General features: G+C 42.0%; 1 protein-coding gene across 10 annotated transcripts in view; it reads right to left on the bottom strand.

Annotated features, from left to right (window-relative positions):
- The window catches only part of CADPS (calcium dependent secretion activator), a 440,985-nt gene that overhangs the window by 147,812 nt on the left and 269,483 nt on the right, over positions 1-23,690 (bottom strand). For all 10 annotated transcript variants that reach the window (XM_045529934.1, XM_045529931.1, XM_045529936.1 and 7 more), the window contains 2 exons: positions 16,866-16,932; positions 6,461-6,569 (listed from right to left, as the gene is read on the bottom strand). In XM_045529934.1, the coding sequence (XP_045385890.1) occupies positions 6,461-6,569; positions 16,866-16,932 (176 nt within the window). The remainder of the gene's footprint in view (positions 1-6,460; positions 6,570-16,865; positions 16,933-23,690) is intronic.

Genomic DNA, 23,690 nt, shown 5'->3' with positions numbered 1-23,690 from the left:
CTCTTTGTCCTGCTGGAGATAGAACTGTCAAGCAGGCTGCCTACTCGCTAGGCAAACATCTGCCTATCAATGTGCTATTTGTTTTCTCATCTTTAGAAACAAACAAGCAAACAGCAACAACAAAAACCTCTGTTTACCCCACCTCTCCCTTCATTTACTGCCCTGTTGTTCTTCTCTCTACAAGGAAAGGGAGCTCTCTACCAGGGCTTCTCAAATGTTAGTACCCATGTGAATCCCCTGGGCATCTTGTTCAAATGCAGCTTCTGATTCAGTAGGTTTGGGTGGGAGTCGGAGAGTCAGCATTTCTACCAAGCTCCCCAGCAATGCAGATGGTGCCCACCTGAGCATTGCACTTTGAGTGGCAAGGGCCTCTCCTCTTCTGTTCTGCCTTCTAGCCCCTCCAAGTAGGCTGCTGCCCTACTGAAACTTGTCCAGGTCACCAATGACCTTCACATTGCTGAATCCAGTAATCAATTCAAAGTCCTCATTTTATGTGATCCATTGACCTACTGGCAGAATTTGACACTCTCTTCTCTTCAAAATACTTGTTTTCTTCTTTCTTTCTTTTGAGACAGGGTCTCAATCTATCATCCAGGCTAGAGAGCAGTGGCATTATCGTAGCTTACTGCAGCCTCCAACTCCTGGGCTCAAGCAATCCTCCTGCCTCAGCCTCCCAAGTAGCTGGGACTACAGGTGCACACCACCATGCCTGGCTAATTTTTCTTTCTTTCTTTTTTTTTTTTTTTTTTGTAGAGACAGGGTCTTGCTCTTGCTCAGGCTGGTCTTGAACTGAATTCCTGACCTCCTGGCCTCAAGCTATTTTCCCACTTTGGCCTCAACCTCCCAAAGTGCTAGGATTATAGGCATGAGCCACCATGCCTGGCCTAAAATACTTCCTTTACTTGGCTTCCTGGAAACCTGATTTTCCTCCTACCTCTCTGGCTGCTGCTGCTTCTCAGTCTTGTTCGCTGGTTCTTCCTCCTCCTCCTCCTGACCTTTAAATGTTGGAGCATCCTGACATTCTGTCCTTGCACTTCTTCTCTTCTTTATCTACCCTCTCTCCCCTGGTGATGCCCTCCAGCCTTTAAATACCACAAGTATGCTGATGGTCTTCACATGTCTACCTCTACCCTTGACCTCCTTCCTGGACTCCAGACCTGCATATCTAATGTCTTTCCTGACTTCTCCACATGGATATCTGATACACATCCCAAGCTTGTCACGTCCAACACTGAACTCCTGGTCTTTCTCCCCAGCCTCCTATCTCAGTAAAGCTGAGACCATCTCTCTAGGTGCTCAAGCCCACAGTCTTGGGGTCAATTTTGGACTCTTCACTTTCTCTTACTACCCACTTCCAATAGGTCATGAAGTTCTGATGGTTCTATCTTAGGACATCACCAGAATTTGACTACTTCTTCCATCTCCAGTGATGCCACCTTGAATCCAGCCATGATTATCTCTCACTTGGATTATTTTAATAGGCTCCTATCAGATCTGTCTGCCTCCCTATACTCTCCATAGTAGATTCTCACATGGCAGCCAGCAATCTCAATTTAGCCCAAGAGTCAGGTCATGTCACTCTTCTGCTCAAAACCTGCCAGTGGCTCCACATTTCACTCAGAAGAAAAGCCTAGGTTCTGACAAGGTCTGCAGGGTCCCATATGCACTGGCCTTCACCACTTCTCACCTCTCCTAGTACTCTCTCTCTCCCTCTGCACACACGTTCTCACTTCATTGTAGCCACATTGGTCTCTTACTGTTCCTTGAACACCCTAGGCCTGTTCTCACCTCAGGACATTTGCACTTGCTGTTCTCTGTGCCTAGAACACTCTTCTCCAAGATATCTACATGATTCAATCCCTTACCCCCTTCATGTCTTTGCTTAAATGTCACATCCCAGCTGAGGCCTTCCCTGATCTCTGCCCCCTTGTTATCCATGTCTCTTATCTTGCTTAATTTTTCTCCACTGCTCTTACTACCTTCTAGCAAACTATACAATTTACTTTGCTTCATAAGGACAGAGAATTTTTGTCCGTTTTGTTCAGTATTGTATCCCTGCTGCCTAGTAAGTGCATGGCACATAGTAGGTGCTCAACAAATGTTTGTTGAATAAATGAATATGCTACAGACCTATTTTTCCATAGGCAGTTCTCAAGGCTAAAATTTAGAGAAAGGTAGGTGGAAACCTCTCTTTGGGCTCAGGCCAGAGCTACATCAGGTTCATCAGTGTATTCTAGAAACTGCCTTTTAGGTTACTGGGTTCTCTCTAACCAGAAATACTACTTTATATCTTCATCAGGTTCCTCATCATCTCCTCAATTATTGGTTAGAAACTGAGAGAAGAATGAATGAAAGATTAGCATCTTCAAATTCCATATGAATTCCCGTCCTGTTTGACATCTGTCACTGGAAAATATTTCTGGTGACATTAAGACTTCTTTATTGTGTTGGCCATATTAATTGAGGTGTCTACTCTGCAAGAGTGGGCGTGTGTTGGTAGTTTGGCACTTAGAATTGCCAGGGACTGGGGACAATGACTAGCTTTTTCTTTATGTGGAGACTTCTTATACCACATCAATGAAGCTTTACTAAATGCTTTTTGGTTGTTATGATTATGAGGGAATATTTTGCCTAATTTCTTATGGAAGGGTTTAAAATGTGTAATTTTAGTAGGATGATGTACAATTAGCAAGCTGGGAAAACCTGCTGAACTTAATGGATGGCACAATAAAAAGGAAAATTCTGGAAGGGGAAGGAGGAGGAACAAGAGATCTGAGAGATGCTTGAAGCCTGAAAAGCGAGCACTAAGAAGTTAAAAGGAAGAAGGGGGAGTCAACAGACCTTCCTGTAGTCTAGTTTCCTGGTAACCTTAGAGACAAGCTACTTTGCTACAGCCAGGGAATTCCAGGGTGGGCACCACTAGAAGGGCACTTTTACCAGCCCTCCTGCTCCACCTTCCCCAGGGCCCACTGCTGGAAGTGGGGAGACTGTTCTGGAGCAACTGGCACTTCATGGGGTTACCTTGGGAAGCAGAGAGACCTCTCCTCTGCAATTGTTCAGAGGTAGAGACAGATGCTAAGAACTTTCCCTGCTTTTAATCCTTCCAACAGTCCTATGATGTAAGTGCTATTATTCCCATTTCACAGATAAGTAAACTGAGCCCTAGAGAAGGTGATAACTGGCTCATGGATGCAAAGCTGGTCTGTATGTGGCAGAGCTGGGCTTCTAACCTTGACTGTTTGGCTCCAGGCTGTAGAGCCTGAATACCAGGGCCTGGTGAGCACTAACAGCGCTCGGAAGTGTCATTACTGACAACAGGACGAAGCTTAACCGTGGAGCGAGTGAGGGAAAGAGTAACCCCTAAAGCAACAGCAGCAATGGCAAGGACAGCAGCAGAGAGCAACAGAACTTTTTCAGAAAGCTGGAGAGGCCGAGGACACACCAATACGAGCAAGAAGGAGAGAGAAGAGCTACAGAGTTGAAAGAGAAGCAAGAGAGGAGAAAGTGAAGTGAATACTCATGTGTGCTGCAAGGGCAGCGCAGTCTCAGAAAAAGCAGCAATTCCTGGGGACTGAACCTGCCGAGTGTGACGCGTGACCTTGTGTGGGCTCTCCATGAAGGAGGAACACAGTCCCGCAGGTACTGCCCTGTCATGAGCGGGAGGACGGTCCCCGAACAGGCCAGGGAGTGCTGGCCAGCTCCCTGCGGGGAGGGATTGCTGTTCTAACCACTTGCTCGGCTGTGGTCTATTTACAGAGGTAAATGGGGTCTCTATGAGTTGCCTAAGATTAATTAATTTGACAAATTGTGCCACTGAGTTATTCTAGGCAAATATCCTTTTATTTGAAGACTTAATGACTTAATCTATTAATAATAGGAATTGAGAGATTGTTGCATACTCTCCAAACCATACCTAGGAAAGGTAAAGTGAAACATTTTCATTTTTAGTTTAAAAGGAGTAGCTTGTAAGTCAAACTTACATGCAGTAATTTACCTATTCCCCCCAAATTAATATTTCAAGGACTCAAACAGTAGAGTGTATTTAGCATAAATGCTTGTGTCTAAGGAACTATCTAGATCCCAGGCTGATGATACTAAGGCAAGGGCGTCCAGTGACGTCCCTCCCTCCTGTGGTGCAGAGGACCGGGCTACAAGGGTGCTTAGCCTACAAACACATCCACCATTCGGGTCCACGGACAACCTGGATAAAACCAAGGGTAGGAGAGGAAAAGGTGTCGTCTGATATGTCCTCTCATTGGCACACGCACCTATCAGGGAGCAGCTGAGGAGACTCAGAGCTCCGAGGACATTAGCTTAAATGTGCATCACTTGGCTTTCCAGCTGGCAAACGTTACTGCGCACACGAATGCCCTGCAGTGCCCAGCGAAATAGGAGGATTCTGCCCTCCCTCCCTCTGGTTCACAGGTTAGGAGTGGGGCCCAGGAACTTTTATTTCTAATAAACACTCTTTAAGAAATTCCGAGTTAGACTTTTCCTATGGCAACTGGGAGTATTTAAATCTCTATTTTCAATCAAATATTACTCGGGAAATAAATAGGATTTAGCACATGGGAAGTCAGAGAGAAGAAGCTGCTTATTACTCTCAAGAACATAATCAATTTACATTTTACATCTTTCGTAAAGGAATTTATAAATTCTATCCCACGGGATCGATGTAAAAAGAAATAAAAGCAGCTTAAAAAATATGCATGCGGTTACTCCTTACGCACGCAGATAGAATAGCTCTCTCCCCACTTCTGCCCACCCCACCGTCAGAAGAGAATTCTGCTTTCATCTGATAAAATAACAACCATAGCTTTGCTGTAGCTGCTCATAGAACTATGTTTTACTGCAAGTGCCAAAGGGTTAGACCCTGAGTCCCAGCTCGGCCAGTAGGCAGCCTTGAGAAATAGCCTGTGATCTCTCAGAATCTATTTCTTCATTTACAAAATGGGCTGATGATCCGGGTACTGTCCATGTTGTGGGACTGTGGTGAAGCTAAATGCAATTGTGGAGAAGGAGAGGAAGAAGGAACTGGCTCAAAGGAATTACTGTCATAAGATGGTATTGGTTTTCCTTCTCATAGTGGCCCTTCAGCCTCCCACTTTAAAATGCAGAGCTCAGGAATGACTGAATCTATTTCTCTGACGGGAACCCAAAGACTTGAGAAGAACACAAACCATCGCAGAATGTCCTAAAGGCTGGTCTCCTAACGCAGGAGCCCCAGGCTTTCAATGAGATATTGCTTGAAATTGTTTCTTTCAAACTTGTGGGTTCTACTCGTTAGGAAGAATTTCCAGGCAGAGCTTTCCTTTCACGCCTTATGTGGTCAGTTCTGTATCATGCTCTAGCAGGGTGCAAATAACACATGAAAGTCTGAAGAGGTGGGGCTGGTCCAAGTCACTGAGGGTTGAGATGCGGAGGGTGATAATTTTCCTAAACGGGCTGGGCCCGAGGCCTTCCCTCTTACACCTTTTCAGGTTAACACCCCATCTTCTCTCAAACTCTGTTTTTCTTTTATGTGTATTTTGTTGCATGTGGAAGAGCAATATGGGAGTAGAAAAAAAGGTTTTGGGCCAAATAATGCAGTATGGTTGGAAATGCTTTCCTTGTGCAGATTTGGCATAAAAATAAACTTCTCCGGGAGAGGGCTGTTGGTGCTTGTTGTTCATTAATATGCTGAAATGATTTCGCACCCCCCGCTTCATTTTGAAGGTTCTTTGAGGCTGATTTCTATTCATTTTTCTGGGAAAAAGATAAAATGGGTGGGGGGAGAGGTGTGAGGGGGCAGGATGTAGAACTTATGCAATGTAGAAGTTATAAGCGATGCTCCCATTTCTGTGGTTCTCTTAGTTACATAAGGCTTAGGAGCTTCAGTGCCTATGCTTGTGGATTGGCGTCTTCCTAGGAAAAAAGACATTTAAGTGGCATCAGCTAACCTTGGGAGCTCTTAATTATAGCTAGGGAATACGGATGCATAAGGGCAGGCTTGTTTGGTCACGGAGACAAAATCTGTCAAGCCCACACATCACTTGTAAAAAACAACACACACACACACACACACACACACACACACACACAAATGTATTCCTTGGTGAACATGTAAAACCTTCTTTTTCAGAATTTTTTTTTTTTTTTTTTTTAGCATTGTATGCTGGAGTCCATGTTTAATGTGGTTACAAGTTTTTAAAAGAAAAATGCCTTATTATTTCTTTTTTGGTTTTAAACCAGAGAATCCCTTGAGTAAAACCAAAGCCCTAGGTTGAGATGGCATTTAATCAGCCAGGATGGAAACTCCGTGAGATCAAGGACTGTGGCTGTCGTGGTCACCGGTGAAACCCTTAGTAAATGAATGGACTTAGTGCCTAGCATGGAGCAAGTGCCCAGCAAATATGAGCTGACATTGATTGGGGAAGGTTGAGAGTTCCGTGGGCTCATGGCCCGGAGGGTAGGCAGGTACCTGGCTGGGGGTCGGTGTAATCCACAGTGTAGCCGTCCAGTTGCAGAAGTTCCTGGGGTTCTGCTTTCTTCTCCCGATAACTGCACATGGCAAACGTGTACTGGCTGACCTGGCAAGGAAAAGCAGACGGTGAGGTTGGTCCCGTAGAGCCTGTTTTCCCCAAGGAGACCCTTCCCCATTTAACCACGTCCTCTCTCCTGAGGCTCTGGACTCAAGGGCTGGGTTCGAATTGAGTTTTCCTCTCTCTTGGCTGTGTGACTTTGAGAAGTTACTTAACCTCACTAGTCCTCTGTACCTCATCTCTAGAGTGGATATAATCTTAGATCCTACCTTACTGGCTTATTGTAAGGATTGTATGAGTATACACATGGAATACACTTAGAATCTGTCCCTGGCACTTAGAAGTGCTTAATAAGTGTCAGCTACTATCGTCATTGCTGTTGTTATCATAACCAGGTTAAGCGACATGCAAGTGCCATTTTGGCAGGTTGGTGGCAATTTTATAGGTTCTGTGTAGCATGACTGTGGCCCTGGCTGAGACTGCCATGCTTGCAGATACAACATGGGCTCTTTGGTCAGAAGTTAGAGACTACTAGACATTCATTTGTTTATGCCTTTTTATTCTAGCGTTTTATTTTTGCAGCATTTTTCTTGGCATCAAGCTACACATTCCATTCCCCTCCCCTTGCCTTCCTCCCACTGAAGGGGTGCTTTTGGTTGCTTTGAAAAGTCTTCTCTTCGTCTCAGACAAGGGCAGGAATGACATGCTGTCACAAGCAATGAGCACTTGATCGCTAGGTGTCAGTCATAGTAGAGCAATCTCCAGCCCCCAGTGGCACGGCTGTTGTCACTGGTGCCCTAAGTGGCAGCCCTCACTCCGTTGACATGATCCGTGGCAGTGCAGGGCGGGTGCGCGCAGCTGCAGGCCGGCCTTCAGGACCCCGTCGCCATCGTGCATCCAGACCCAGCGTGTGGACTTCGCATTTCTGCATCTGGCTCGTCTGCAAGGAGGCTGCAGGAAAGCAACATCCTCCCAGCTTTGAGCTAAAAGCTCCCGGGCATATTTACTATCCACGGATGTCAAATGTCTCGGTGAAGGAGTGCCACATTCCGCATCCCTTAGTTCCCTTTATTGAAAGAGACATTTTCTAAGTGAACTTTGATCCCAGCTGAAGACATTTTTAGTCTCCTCTATGGTAACATTTGCCTTTTTTTTTTTTTAATGGTACTAAGAAATTGGCACTCTTGAGACCTATACCCATCTCCAGCGTGGTGGTATGAGGCTTGGAGGTCCCAGTGGCGAGATGAAGGCTGTCCACAGAGAAGGTTTTGGTGGTTGGTTTATGTGTTGCTGCCCTCTGTTGGCTCCTGATGGAAACTTTACCACCCCCTTGGGATTCTTTATAGTGCACAGGGTTTGCAGAACCTGCTCCTTCCATTCAGAGGCCAAGAGAAATACACGACAAGGTCACTAGGAGTATATTCACATGGGGAATATGTATTAATTTTTTGTAATAAGCAGAACAACGAATAACATACTCTTCTTCTAAAATGGAAGGTCAAGAGTGCAAGCGAGGGGTCCCATAGGCCTGGGGTCCCATCCCAGCTCTGATAAGCTGTCCCCTCTCTAAGCCTCAGAGTCCTCATCTGTATTTTATCTACATCTTATTGTTGCTGGAGGATTAACTGAGCTTTACACACCCTGTGTGATACCCACAGAGCAAACATTCAATATATGCATTTATATTAAACAGCTTCCTTGCATTCGACACTAACATTCTATCATAATACAGTGTAGCTCAGTAGGTGTATTTGCCCACTGGATTATAAATCCTTTGAAGACAGGTCTAGGGAGTCATACATCTTGGTTGTTTTTATACCCCCGTAAGCAAAATCTACCATATAATGGGCATTCACTAATTGAATCTGTTTGGTTCTAGAAAGTCGAGTATATAAAATCCAATAAAGAGGTTTTCACCCCCCAAATTTGCTATGTTACTCCCAGCACAGAAGCAGGCGTTATTCAACCTGTTACTGGTCGTATGGATGACAGATTCCCTTGACCCCCCTGCAGGACAGTGATCATAGATATTGCTGAAACGGTCCTATGGTGATTTTTTTACCTGGCATTTCTCATCTGGCAACAATGAGAGATGACATAGTTTGTCAATGTGATTAGCCAAACAGAGAGTTGCCGATACTCACTTGAGATCAGAAAAATATCACAACAGAAGGGTGTTATTTCAAGATGCATGCATTTACTATTACTATGTGGTTTGGGCTTTTTAATTTTTTTTTCCTTTTCTATTTTAGTGGCTTGCTGCTCAGTGCTGTATGCTGATGCCCTCTTCTGGTTAGATTGCCGAAGTCACTCCTGACGGGTTTCAGTTGGTTAAATAAACTCGAGTTGGTTTATCAGGAATGTTTCGATTTAGGATTTGGCAACTTACTTTAGGAAATAAAGAATGGGGAGAAGGAATTATTTCTCTTTGAATGATTCTAATTATTGCAAGTTTTGGGGAGAACCTCAGTTTTTATGGAGTGCTCACAGGGTTGGGGGGACAGCAAAATTTTGGGAATTTTAAATTTTTTTTTTAATCTTCCACTAGACCACACTAAGAGAAAACTATTCCCAATGAAACATGTTTCTCTAAGACAGTAGAAGTCTTTTTAAACTGTATTTTGACAAAAAAATCAACGAGGTTGTGAGGATTGTTGTAATAAACGCATGGCAGAGCCTGAATACATGTCCGAAGTCAGGAAGTCAGAAAGTCAGCCGTGAAAGTCAGAATGCCTGGGGTGGAACAGAAAACAGACATCTAGTGATCTCAAATGACCAGCAGATATTCGAAAGTGCACTTTGGAGAGAAGGGCTTAAAGGACTATGCTTTTTTACATCACTGATATTTTCAAAGGGTATATACCTTCTCAGGGAATAATAGGATAGACTGTTGGGACTTTTGAGGGTACAGTCATCATGGTTTTATTTTAAAGGTGGCTGGACTTCAGATACACAAGGAACTCCTTAGCTCATTCCAAGCCACTTGTTTAAACTAGAAAATGCTTTGAAATAATCTCTTTCTTTCTTTCTCTCTCCCTCTTTCTCTTTCTTTCTTTGTTTCTTTCTTTCTGGCTTTATCTACTTTATTTATTTATAAATATTAAGGAGATACAAATGTTTTTGATACATGGCTTGAGTCAGGGCTGTCAATGTGCCCATCACCCAAATAGTGTTCGTTGTACCCACGAAATAATGTTTCTTAAAGACTGGACGGCAGCCACCTTCATGAGAGAGAGAGAGAGAGAGAGAGAGAGAGAGAGAGAGAATATGTGTGTGTGTTGAGGGGGTTGGAGGGTAGGTTACAAATATGCAGATTCTTTAAGTCTGACCAATTTAATTAGAATCTTAGATCAGGATGGGCCTCAGGAAACATTTTTCATAATTATCTCAGATATTTCTTCCTATACACTGAAGTTTGAGAACCACTATTTTAATATATAGAAACTGTCCAGAATCTTTAAGGTTGCCCCTGAGTTTCAATTATATTTAGCAAGTAGAGTCTAGTTACGAGATAAGAAATTTGGGACTTTCTTATCCCTGACTCTCCCCTCCCCTTCTCCCATCACCTGTGGAAAACTAAAATATTTGGACATACAACTAACAGCAGAATGCATTTTGTCTAAATTCTTTTTTTCTTGCCTTTGGCATCATTTTTTGAGAATTAATCAGCCATTATTTTTACTAAGCCCTGATCACTAACCCTTGTCCAAAGTTCACATATATACATTTTAGAAAAGAGTTATTTTATGATAAATTCATTCATTCAATAAATACTTAGGCAGTATGGTTGGTGCTGGAAATATAAAGATGCACAAAACCAGACATGATTCCTGCCCTCATATCTAGTGCAAGGGCAGACATTAACTACATTATTTCAGAAATGTGTTATTGTAATAGTGATAAGTATTAACAAGAGAGCTATATGGTGCTGTTAGAGCTTGGGGGTTTCGTCTAGTGGGTCATTGGGCAAGGTATTCACGAGGAAGCACTGACTGAGCTAAGATCTGAGGATGGAGAAAATTTTTACTGTGGGAAGCACACAATGCCTGGTGACTGAGGGCCATTTTTAATGTGATGTGGTTGTAAAAGAAGGATCACAGCATCTAAATCCCAGACTCCTGATTGACACTGAAACAAAGGCCATTTGGTGGAGTAGAGAGCAGGATTCAGAACTGTATAGACCTAGATTTGATTTTCAGATCCATTATTTTCTGGCTTTGTGACCCTGGGGCAGTTAACTTTGCTGTAATAGAGTTTCATGATTTTTAAATGGGGATGATAATATCTGTGGGACGTTTCTTATGAGTGCACTTGGGACATTCATATCCCTTCTGCAGCTGAATCTTAATTTTCCTTAGGGAACCACCCTCTTTTCCACTTTCAGTCCAAGTGGTTTGTGTGGAGCTAACTGCACCTCTAGGGGGAAGTAGGGTGGGTGGGACACATGGCCCAGGACTGACCAATTAGCATAGTATCTCCCTGGCTGCTGTGATTGGTCCACAGATAAGCACATGACCACATTGGGCCAATGAGAGTTCACTCGGGGCCTATGCTGGAACTATTGGGGAAAAAGCTTGCTTTTTTCTGGGGCTGCTAAGCTGTTATAAGGCTTGAGTTGCCAGAGTCCAACACATGGAGAGATTTTGCTTGAGGAAAGTCAGCTCAGAGGACAGCAGAGCCAAGTGATTATACAGATGGAGAGATTGAGTCTTGGTGACATTGTTTGAGCCCTGGACCTAGCCATGTCAGAAGACTCTTCAGTTCATTACCAGTTTAATTAACTAACCAATACAACTCTTCTTCTTTTAAAACTTAAGCTTCTCTGGGTTGGTTTTTGTCATTTGCAGCTAGAATATAAATACAAATACTCTTTAGGACAATTGTGGAGATGAGCAGGAAAAAAGCATTCATTCAGAGTCACAAATCACTCAACCACTTACATATATTACAATTCATTTTCATGGTTAACTTATTTTAATATTGTATTCCAAGGGGACTACTGCTGTATTCTAAGGCATTTTCCATTGTTCAACAATATTTTATCTCATTCAGATTTAGCAATATTCTGAAAGCTGGAACATAGTTTTTAGTAATATTTTCTGTAGGGAATCAGAGACAGAAGTTATGGATTTAGGAACCACATTGGTTCTATCTGATGCAAAGTAATTCAGTTCTAGGACATTCTGTATACATAAATCTCTTTGGGCCCCAGCCCCATCTAAGTGTTTGGAGTCACAGAAGGCACTTGCAGGCGAGACCTGTGTTAGGTTTCACATTTGGCTGTCGACCAGCCATTGACCTTGGGCAGGCCATTTAACCACTGTGACCCTCAGTTTCCTCCAATGTGAAATTGGGAAAAGACTTGACCTTACTGTAGTACAGAAAGGTTGTGAGGATCAGCTTGATGAACTCTTTGGAAACATTAAGAGACCATATAAATATAAGTGTCTATTATTAGAGGAACCACAGAATATTATAGTTTATATAGTGCTATACGTCTCAGAAACACTTTGAAGACCAATCAAAACCTGAATTTAACTAGAAATCTTTTGAGCATAGAAGAAAAATATTTTTAAAATAAAAAGATGATTGAGTGGAGACTTTCTAAGCTGGGATGGGTGATAAGTTGGCCTGCTTTCACTCTGCTCCTTACACACACAGGGTGGGGAGTTTGGCTATTGCATGGAGCTCTATAGAATTGGCACCTTTATCATTAGCACTGATTTGGTCACATTAGAGTTACCAACAGTAATCAGTGTGCTTGGTCCTTGCCTTGATCCCTGGGGTTTAGAATGAGTACCCAGTAATTTCTTGACTCAAGGTGCTGAGGACCCAGTACTAGGGTCTACAGACAAGTTCATAGGACATATATTGGAATTTCAAGGAACATGGCTGAAGAGGCTTTGTTATGTCATTTGTATATAATCACCTGTTTAGCTACTCTGATGCTCAGTTCCATGGAGCCATAAACTTGGGGAGGGTATAGTCTGAAGGGAATGGGATCCTTCACTTTAAATGGGACAATGACCTTCAATGCATTGTTTCTCTAAGGGTGGTATTTGGACCACCTGCATCAGTGTCTCCTGGGCTGCTTGTTAAACATTTGGATTGCTGGGCCCCATCCCAGACCTACTGTACCAGAGTCTTCTGGAGGAGACCTTGGGATCTGCATTTTAAACAACATCCCATGCAGAAGGCCCAGGCCCACACTTGGAGAACACCATCTCATAGTACAGGAATGCTTAAGTCTCTGGCACAGAAACACCCTCCAACTGCTTCATTCCCTTCGCAGTTGGTGGGGCAGACTCCAGCCATGCCTGTAATAATTTTAGCCCTGATCCTTAAAAAATGAGAATTGCTGCTTTGTTCAACACCCTCTGAGGATGATGTCCTTTGTTCCTGGCTACTTGGAAGTCCCTTTACCATCTACCATTTTGTTCCCCAAAGTACAAGCATTAAAAGGAAATTTCCCTTAAGGAGAATTTTTAATACTTCTGTGTTACAAATAAAAAAGTAGATTCTGTGTGCATGTGTAGGGCAGGGGATGAATTTGGGGGAGACTGATTTTGGATGTCTTCTCTTCTTCTTAGGTTTTTCTAACAATTTTCCTTGGATTAAATCTAATATATTAAATCATACCTGTGTTGGGAATTATGTGTGCTGCCAGTTTGCTGTAAAATATGCTCCACAAGACCCAATATCTGACTTGAAAGGAACAAAGATTCAGTAAGTCACTTGGGTGGATTCACTTTCGGTTTAGTGGTTTAGCGCTGTCTTCCATAGCACTCCCTCTGAAGCTGCCTGGGAGCAGGGGTAGGGCAGGAATGCAGAGGGGAGCCTGCTCCCTTTCCCAGCTCCCTCTCTCTCCCTCAAATTTAACTGGAGTAGTTCTCCTGGTTTCATGTTTGCATTTAGAATTTCCGTGTTAGGGTTTGGTGGCTAAAAACAAACTGAAAACTGTTTGAACGTATGACTGCATTCAATATCACATCAGCTCTTGGGCACTGATTGTCACTGCTTGGGGATCGCCATGCTTTTCTTCAAACGACCTGGGATATTTTTGCTTCCTCTGAATTGGGCCAGACCTGGTAGCCTTGAACTTTGCTCCTGCAGCTCTGTTGGCACTGAAGTTGTTTCAGAGAGAGTGGGTTTTTTCTTTATCATGTTGATAAAGTGCTTCTAAATGTGATCACTTAAGTAGGGGAAAATAAAAAAATGGGAAGAATCCAAAAATAATTCAGTATTTTCTAGGTAGGGCACCAAAATTGCTTTTAGACATTGTTGTGGTGCATAGGACAAGAATGGAAACAGAAGACCTTGAGTTCTCATCCTGGCTCCCCCATTACTTTTGTGATGGTGGCGCTGTCACGTCACCTCTGCAGGTCACAGAGATTGTTAAGGGAGGAATCTGGTTCAGGTTTAATTTGGGGGACTGATGTACCCAATGTCCCTCAATGGCTCTTTAAAGTTAATGAGAATCACATATACATAAAAACAACTCACAAAATCCTGAAATTCTTCTCTTTTGCCCTTCTAGCAAAGATGTTGGGCTTTACATGGGCTGTGCCCTTTTATGATTTTCAGAAGTGAGCAAAGAGCTTGCTTTTTAGCTACTATGTAATTCTCATCTTCTCTTGTAGAAGTCTTCACCCTAAGACTTCTGTGTGCCAGTTGCACTGCCTGAAAAAAATCATTTTCTCTCTTTCAGTTCTGTACTTATTGACCAGACATAGCTTCACTGATATTTTCAGCATATTTCCTCCTGTTGCTTTCCTGAAGAGTATCCCACCCTGCCAACTGGTTTTCCTAAGCACTTCATTATTTCAAAGTATCTCAGAGAAAAATTGTGTGGCCAGTGCAACATTCACTGGCTACCTCAAAGTGGGAGGGGAGACTCCACGTGAAGGTGAGAGGATCATTTGTCCACTTCCTCTGGGAAGTTGTCACCAGCCACTCTCTAGAGCACAGGATCACTCGTTTTTCAGAACTATCTGATGCATGCCTGTGCTTTTCTTCTCTCTCTTCCTTTTTTTTTTCTCTTCCAACAAACATTTCCCAAATGCCCATGCCAGACACTGGGCTAGAGAATGTATATGGGTGTGGTGGGGGAAAGAGGGGAGGACACAAAAAGAATCAGTAACCAAACTGGCCCTGAAATGGCACACAGTGCATCAGGGGAGGCCAGGCATGCTCCCAAGTAATTCTAGGAGAAGCCGCCAAGTGCAATGAGCAGCACCAATGGGTGAGGACCACTCATGGCTCAGCACTACCTCTTTTGATGCATCTTGGCTCCCCATTTCTATTGTGCTTTCTTTGGAGAGGACACTAAAGTGTTGTTATTACCTGTCCAGCATCCATTTCCCTTTCTGATAATGACATTCTGGGTTTGCACAGCCCAGCGGGACTGCCAGTTACAGTGCCACCTCCAACCCCGCTAAAAGTTGTGTGTGTGTCCCCGGCTGGACTAACCCAATTCTCTCTCTCTCTGAAATTTGACCCTTGAGCCGAGTGATGCCAGGATAGAAAATGGTTAGAGCCGATTTGTCCTGTGACCACACCAGTGACATGGTTCCCACCACATGGATTTCCAGAACTATCCTGGGCCCTGTCCTTAGTAAGGATGGGCCATTCAGCCTTTTCAACAATCCTATGAGCTACCTTCAGAGGCTTTCATACATTCATTTTTATTTAAAACCGTAATTAGCTTGACTCTATTTCTGCTGCTTGCATAAACAGGACTCTAACGGATACCTTTCTGGAAGTGACGGACCAGACCTCACAGTTCTTCTCTATGTCCTCTGAATGTGCCCCACACAAAGTAGGTGCTCAATAAATATTAGTCAGTTGACAGTCTGAGGAAATGTCTTCCATTGCTTAGGCATGGGTTATTTTGAGGAATGGGCATCATTACAAAATTTTTCTTCTGGCTAGTTTACTTTTAAGGTTTTGTTGTGCCCTATAGCAATAATGAAAGCAAAGATTACCTCTTGCTTATAGCCAGAGAGCTGCATTTTGCCTTAGTGGCACAGCAAAGACTTGAGTAGATCTGTAGAAGGTACAGTCTTAGAAGTTTAGAGTTGTTGGAACCTTCAAGGTCATTTGGACCTAAGTCTAAGTTTTATAATAAGATCTCAGAATTAGTAGCACTGTAAACACTAGTCGATAACCCAATAAGTACTTTTAAGCACTACAGTACAAACTGACTCATTTTGTGACATCTTTCAGAGTATATTATAAATTAAATTTTGGAAACTGAATTATAGTTTAAATGTTCTAACAGAGACTGCAAACTAAAAATAGGCAATGGCAAACTCCTTTGCAAACTGGAAAATCCTGATGTAAAACCCAAGTAACAAAAAAAAAAAAAAAAGGGGGGGGAGGAGGAGTTTCAAGGATGTGTACTACCATTTCGGGAAGCATTTTTAAGAAACACTCAAGAGAGTAAATGTATTATTTATGTATTATTAATGTAGTAACATCAACATCTGTGTCTATATCTATCTATACACAGATGTTCCTGGCAGCACTGTTAATAATAGCTCAAATCAGGGAAGCCCAGAAGTCCATCAAAAAGGGAAAAGTCTACAGGTATTAGAGCCAGAGATATATGTACAAACATGGAAAAATATCTGTAATAATGTGTATGAAAAAAGAAAGTTATAGAACAACATAAATAATGTAGTTAGCTTTGATTAAAATAAAAGTCTGTCTGGAAAGATATATTCCAGACTATTAAACATAGTTACAGGAGGTTGGTTAAGACTTTCGGAAGCCCAGGCACCATGAAGAGTGGAGTGCTCCCCTGCAGGTAATTCAAAATCAAACATACTAAATAATAAAATAGAGGCAAAAAGTCCAACTAAATTCTGACTTTTCTCATAATGCCTTTCTCAGTGCTTTTAGAAAGACCTTAAGTTCTTTTAAGCCAATGTTAACATCCCTACTGCCCTAATCAGACACATGGTTGCTCCCTGCCCCCCCCAAAATTCCCCCACCTGAGGGTCCTCCACCCCTGGCAGGGGACTAGGGAGGGGTGGGAATCTACTCTCCCTGACCTATTTTATATACTTCTGTATTGTTAGAATTAAAAAATGATGAGTATGCATTGTTAAAATTTTAAAGTGATATAAAAGTAGGAAATAGAGCATGAGGGAGCTCTTCGGGTGCTGGAAATGTTCTGTTTTTTCGTCTGAATGGTGGTTACACGGAGATATGTAAAAGTTCACAGAGCTAAATGCTTGAGCTTTGTGTACTTTTTAAAGTTATATCTCAGCTAAAAGAGCATTCATTCATCCTATCAAATACTGATGTCTCTTAAGACTGACATTAGAGTTGAAGAGTTACCTGCACCAAGACAAAAAACCTTTTCTTCCATCTCTTCCAGACATTCTTACCGATGGCCCATAAATACCTAAGGAAAAGGAGAAAGACCAGAGCTGCATTAGTGCTTGAGTGAGTGGACCGTTCAACACGTTTTACCGCAAAGCTTGGTTCTCATAAACAGGGAAATGCATGCGGCTCAGGAACGGAGCGCAGATTTTGGAGCTCCGTGATCGAGCACACGGAACAGCAGACACGGTTCACTTCCACTTGCAGGAAGAACTGTGATCCACCATCAAACTTGACTTAGATTTCTTGACTGATTCCAGAAAGCACCTTGGAAAATGTTACACCGCAACTTAATTTGTATATGTGCTAAAAGGTAGGGAAATTCCTAAAAGATGTTGCACAAGACAGAGAAAAAAAAAAAAAGGTGCTAAATCTCACAGCTCTAACTATTTCGCCTCCTGTCAACTTTCATTCAGGAAAAGCTTGCCTTGTTTTCTTTTGCTGTAATTCTGACAAACACGGGTGTATTACGGGGAGGAAGTTCCAAGTCAACATAGGAAGTCCTCCCTGCTCCCTTCTTCCTTCTCCAAAGGCTCTTCTGTTGATGGAAATTAATCTTTACACAGTAAAATGAAATAAAAAGGAAAGTTAAGAACTACAGAGCATAGCTCAAAGCCGTTTGGAGGTTTTAAGACCAATGTTACTAATTCATTCATGAGTTATCCTGTCGGCCTTGTAGATTGTTACATGTTGAGCTGGCATTCATCTAGGAGCTGAGGCTGGTGGTTTTCAGGAAGGAAGAAGAGATCTGGTAATACTTAGATACATTCAAATACTTGAGTTCTAAAACTGGCATTACCTGCTATCAACAACCACTGGACAACTTCCAAGTCCTCACTTCACCTAGAATCATACAGAATTTCCGCTTTGGAACATAATGAAGAATGCACCTAATTAAATTTTTTACTGTTTGACAGATTCCAGGGGCTCCTAGGAGTGGCTGGCAGCCAAAATCTACTCAGCTTTTCAAGCCAGAAACCCAGGAGTCATCCTAGGGCCTTCTGCTTCCTCATCCTTATTCCTTAATTGTCAAGTGCAGTTGATTTTTCACCTCCCGGAGGTTCCTCACCCTGCTCCATCTTCCCATTTCCTACTTCCAGGATTTCAGTCCCTGCCCACATTTCTGCCTCCATGGACAACTAGAGAGGAACCTCTTCTTTGGCCTCAGGGACACAAGAATGATTTTCATCCTATTCCTGCTGTGAGGCAGAGCCTGCCAGCTGCAAAGCCTATCATGCCTTTTCCCTGCAGAAACTCTTTCAGTGGGTCCCCTGTTTACATAAAACGTGCCCCAAATCTTGGCCTTGTCATATCCCACTTTCATGATTTGTCCCACATCTGTCTACCTATTCTATGATTTGCTTGATATTCTTTAAGTTGACTTACTTAACATGAATAAATTTATTTTAAAAGGAATCTTTATATTAGAGGCTTGATATACTCATTATGTATTACGTAGAACAAATTAAAATACATAATAATTACAATTGTCCCTTGGTATCCTCAGGGCATTGGTTCCAGGACCCATATGGATACCTAAAAATCCATAGATGCTCAAGTCCCTGATATAAAATGGTGCCATTTTTGCATGTAACATAGTCACATCCTCCCATATACTTTAAATCATCTCTAGATTTCTTATGATATTGAATACAATGTAAATGCTATAAAAATAGTTTTAATACTGTATTTTAAAATTTGTATTATTTTTATTGTTGTATTGTTATTTTTAGTGTTTTTTAAAAAATATTTTTGATCCAAGGTTGGTTGGATCTGCAGTTGTGGAAACTGCAGGTATGGGAGGCCGACTGTATTTAATCCATGCTCATCTATATGTCACTAAAACTATCTTGTGTGCCATCATTGGTATGAATGTAGTTGCAGAAACTTAGCCTATAGGGACGAAGTCCAGCGTCTTGACCTGGCATAACAACTGTTCATTTCCTGCCTAGCTTGATAGACTCAGCTTCTGCACATTGTATTATCTGCAATTCCTGACCACACCAGAAAGCTAGCTCCACACCTCTGTAACTTTGTATAACCTATGCTGTGTGGAATGCCTTTTCCCTGCTCCTGATGGTAGAACTCATATTTTTCCTCAGTCTAAATTCCTACCTTAATGTCAGCATTTCCCAGGCCTTGTAGATAATTCTGCAGTTACAATTATCCCACATCTGTAATTTATGTGTTTTCATATTTACTGTTCCTATTGGGACTGTGCGCTCCTCGAGGGAAGGAACCCTGGTCCTTCTTTCTAAATTCCTGTTACAGAAACTTGCTCTTCTTTCTGAATTCCTATCAGTTCCTCATATATGGTAAGTAGTCAATAGATATTTGTTATATTTCAATTGGGTTTGAGTGCCATGCTCTTGGAGAGACCAGAGCAATCTTTATAAAGATTTCTCATGAGATTTAAAAACTGCATAAAAACATGCCATCCATTGCCAAGTTCTTTGAGCTTTCCTTCCACCTCTTTCCATCTGCACTGCTACTCCCCAGTCAAGCCACCATCATCTGCCCATGGACCACACAGGAGCCTCCTAACTCATCTGCCGGCTTTCACTCTCGCTTCTGAGCTACATTCGCTCTCCAGCAGCAAGAGCCATCTCTCAGATGGGCAAATCAGATCGCCAATACTGGTCAAAATAATTATGAGAAACTATGGAAGGGTTTTAAGCAGGGGGCTGACATGATTATATTTCTATTAGTATTTAAGATGATATCATTGGCTGCAGGGTGAAGAATGCCCTGTATGTGGAAGGGCAAGAGAGAAAGCAGAGAGTTGAGTGAAGGGATGGCCACAGGGCTGCAGGGGAGAGAGGCGGTGGCTGGACTGCAGCTGAGGCAGCTAGTGTGCTTGGACGGCTGGTAAGTTTATTAGCCCTGTGCTGCCCTGAGGCCAACACGGTCCGCTGTGTTGTTAAATGGATCACTTAGCTGTCCTGGTCAGTGCTTGAAATAATATATTAACATATTCATGGCAGAAATGGACATAAAAGGGAGGCTCAGCCAGGGCTAAAGAGAGACAGAGAGAGAGAGAGCTATTGGCCTATAACAGTTAAGGGTATAGTCTTCCAAGTCTAGTTCTACCAGTTACTGTGAGATGCTGAGCAAGATACTTAACCTCTTGGTATCCTGTAAAATGGGGCAGAGATGGTTCCTCACTTACAGAATCATCATGAGCATTAAGTGAGGTAACACTTGTGAGGTATAAGCATGAGCCATGGGAGGAAGCAGATGCACAATAAATGTCAGTCTCATTATAAAATCTCTCTGTGTACAGAGGAAAATATATCATTAGTAGCACTAAATAATAACGAAATAAGAAAGAAAATCTCCTTAGGCTTATGTACACAGGAAAGTAGATGACTTAAAAGATCAAATGAAGAAAGTGGGCAAAAAATGTTGTGTTTTCAGTAATGTCTGGCAAGGTCGTAGCAGTCTCATGCTTTTCTGGAATTATCTCTGGCAGCTACTACCCATTTCCCCTTACCTTGCTTCCACATAAAGAGATTTGAAACAATGAATACAGCTACAACATGTAACATGGCTATAATTTTAATAGATGAAAATGGAAGTAGGAAAAGGAATTCATTAGAAGCCACAGAATGTATTAATAATTCATATTGAATCATTAACTTTTCCTTCATAATAAAAACAATAGCTACCTCGAGTGTAGTTTTACTATTGTAGTTTTCTGTGCTGTGCCAGTCACTTTGAATTTATTATACCTACCTGGAGGGATTAAGAGCTTGAATTGGGAGATGCATTTCCTGGGTTTGTGTGCAACCTTGGGCCAATTATTAGACTTATCTCTACCTCGATTTTCTCATCTGTACAATGGGGATAGTAGTAACGGTACCTACTTTAAGGGTTTTGAGGATTAAAGTAGAAATATAAAGTGCTTAGAACAATACCAGGCTCAAAGCAAATACTGTTAACTATGTCACTAGACTATAATATTATTCCTATTTTACAGTTAAGGAAGTTGAGGTTGCAAAAGTGAAAGCAACTTTCCCAGGCTTCCACGGCTGGGATCTCCACAACTGAATGAGCCAGAATTTAAACTCATAAAAGTCTAATTGTAAAGCCTTTCCTTTAGGGCACTCTTCTTCTTCCCATTGTAGATGACAAACTCTGGTCTCTTTTTTGAAGTAAGAACAAGAATTGCTATCCTAATTGAACGGAGAGGATTTCTGGTTAAAGGTATCTGAATGGGAAAGCTGGTGGGATCAGAGAAAAATTAACAATTCCCCTTAGGAAAGTATCAGTTGGTTTGTGTGAGGGAGGGGCTTTCCCTCTGAGGTTTTCCGCAGAATTTATTGCTAATTTGGCACCTACCAGAAGGTGTCAAAACCAAGAAACACTGAGGGCTGCAATGTACTGCTTCTGTCCAGTCAGCTCCGGCTATCGCTATTTATTTTCTTGGGGTGAAACGTGCTCATTAAACAAGATGCACAGTACCTGGAGCAGATGGAAGCTCTGCTACCGCAGACGTACAGGTGGCTTCCATTCCAGCTCCTCACACTACAGACAGACCTCGGTGCGGGCATTACTGGCCCTCAAGTCTCCTCTTCAGGCTGTCTGGATATGGGGAAATCTGGGCTTGCCAATAGATAAATCAGCGTCCTAGTGCAGTGAGCAGCCATTTAGCTTAGTGGTTATATCTCAGACTGGGGGGAAAATACCTACATGGGAATTCTGGCCCCTGTCACTAACTCTCTTTTTACTTAGCTGCCCTGTGCCTCAGTTTCCTCAGGTGTAAAATAAGGATGGTAGGGTGGTTGTGAGGATTCATGGAGATGATGCATGTCAGGTGTTCAGCACAGTAACTGGCACACGGCAAAGGCTGGATAAATGTTAGGCATTGTTGTGGTTATGCCTGTTACTATTAGCCATGGTAGAAATAGTAGTCCTAATAGAAAAAGCATATCATTTCCAACATTGCAAAGGGTTTCTCTTTGATGTCTTTATTCAAATTCAATTTTGGGGTGCATTTCTACTGGGAAATAAAGTGAGGCACACATGTCTGGTTTTGGAACTCCAGACCATATTTAGCATCATGATTCTAACGTATCTTTTCTTGTGGCATTTTTATAAAGCCCATGCCAGTAGATCACTGGCATTTCTGTCATTTGCTGGGGGCATTTTAGTTATAGGAGAAGCCAGAGTGAGCTACAAAGGACTAATAAGAGGAAGATGCATTTGGGTTGAACTCCCCCAAATTGCTGAGTCATGGAAGACCCCTGGGCTCAGTGTCCCTCTGCCCTGGGACTGCTTCGCAGGACAGCACCATGGCAATGCTTGTAACTTTTCATTTGTGTAAAAAAAGTGGACAGTCTTTCCTCACGTGGTGTTTGTGAATTTAATATGAATTGGTATTGAAGCTCTGCTTATTAAGTATCTACTGTGCTTAGCACTAGGCTTGAACTGGTGGGTGCTCGATAACTATTCATGGGGGAAAATTTTTATTGTGTGTCTTCTTCCAGGATGCCAGGGGATGAGCATCTAGTGCAGGGATAGGATATTTTCCAGAATCACTTGCCCCTGAGTACCTTGCAGAGGGACAAGGATGGCTGAGAGGAACATGGAAACCAGGGACAGGACAAAGTTTTATCTTGAGGGGATGTGAGGCCAAAAGTCATTGGAGTTGATACTGCTCTGGCCTAGGGGGAGAGTAAAATTCAGCCCTGTGGGGGAGGGTGCTGTCCTGTTCTCCTCTTTGTCCCTGTGCTATCATGGGGCCTGGTACATCATAAGTGAACATGAAGCAAGTTAAAAATTCTTTTAAAAATGATTATCGTTTTTTATCCTTGTAATCTATTTTTAATTGACAAATAATGAAGTCCACAGAGGTTGAGTGACCTGCCTACAGCTAGTAAATGGTTGTGCCAAGGATTCCCTTCTAGGCAATTTGATCTAATTGGTATTTAGAAATAATAATACAGGAAAGAAGATAAAATAGAATCATAAAAAAATTCGGTTAATCCAAAAGAAGGCAGACAAAGAGGAAAAAGGGAATAAAGATCAAATGATAGAAACAGAAAACAAATAGCAAGATGACAAATAGCAAAATGATAAATTTAAACCTATCCATATCATTAATCACATTTAATATAAATAGGCTAAATATCCCAATTAAAAGGCAGAGTTTTTCAGATATGAGTTAAAAAGTTAGACCCAACTCTATGCTGTCTATAAGAAGTGCACTTTATAAAGATGCAAATAGGTTAAAAATAAAAGGATAGAAAAGGATTTACCATGCTAACAGTTTTTTTTAAAAGCTGGAGTGGTTATATTACTGTCATACAAAGTAAATTTCAGGGAAAAGAATGTTACCAGGGATAAAGAATATCTTTGCATAATGATAAAGGGGTATGTTCATCAAAAAGACATAATAACCTTAATTGTTTATGCATCTAATAACAGAGCTTCAAAATATATGAAGCAAAAATGGACAGAACTGCAAGGAGAAACAAATCCAAAATTACCGTCAGAGATTTGATACCTTTCTCTTAGTCATTCATAGGAAATAAAGGTACAGAATATCTGAATAACGCTATCAACTGACTTGATCTAATTGACATTTATAGATAACAAATCAACAAGGGAGATAAAATGGAATCCTAAAAATATTCAATTAGTCCAGGCCAGTAGTCTGGTTTCGGAGTCTATGAGGATAAGATGGCGTCTTGGAGATCTACAAGGAGGAGAGAGGAGTGAGATGGTTTTGAAGAACAAGAAGTCTAGAGCAGTGGCACAGCTAAGAAAATAAAAAAG

Source organism: Lemur catta, chromosome 18 (assembly GCF_020740605.2).
Source record: "Lemur catta isolate mLemCat1 chromosome 18, mLemCat1.pri, whole genome shotgun sequence".
Classification (NCBI taxonomy): Eukaryota; Metazoa; Chordata; class Mammalia; order Primates; family Lemuridae; genus Lemur; species Lemur catta.
This window is presented reverse-complemented; position numbering and strand designations above follow the sequence as displayed.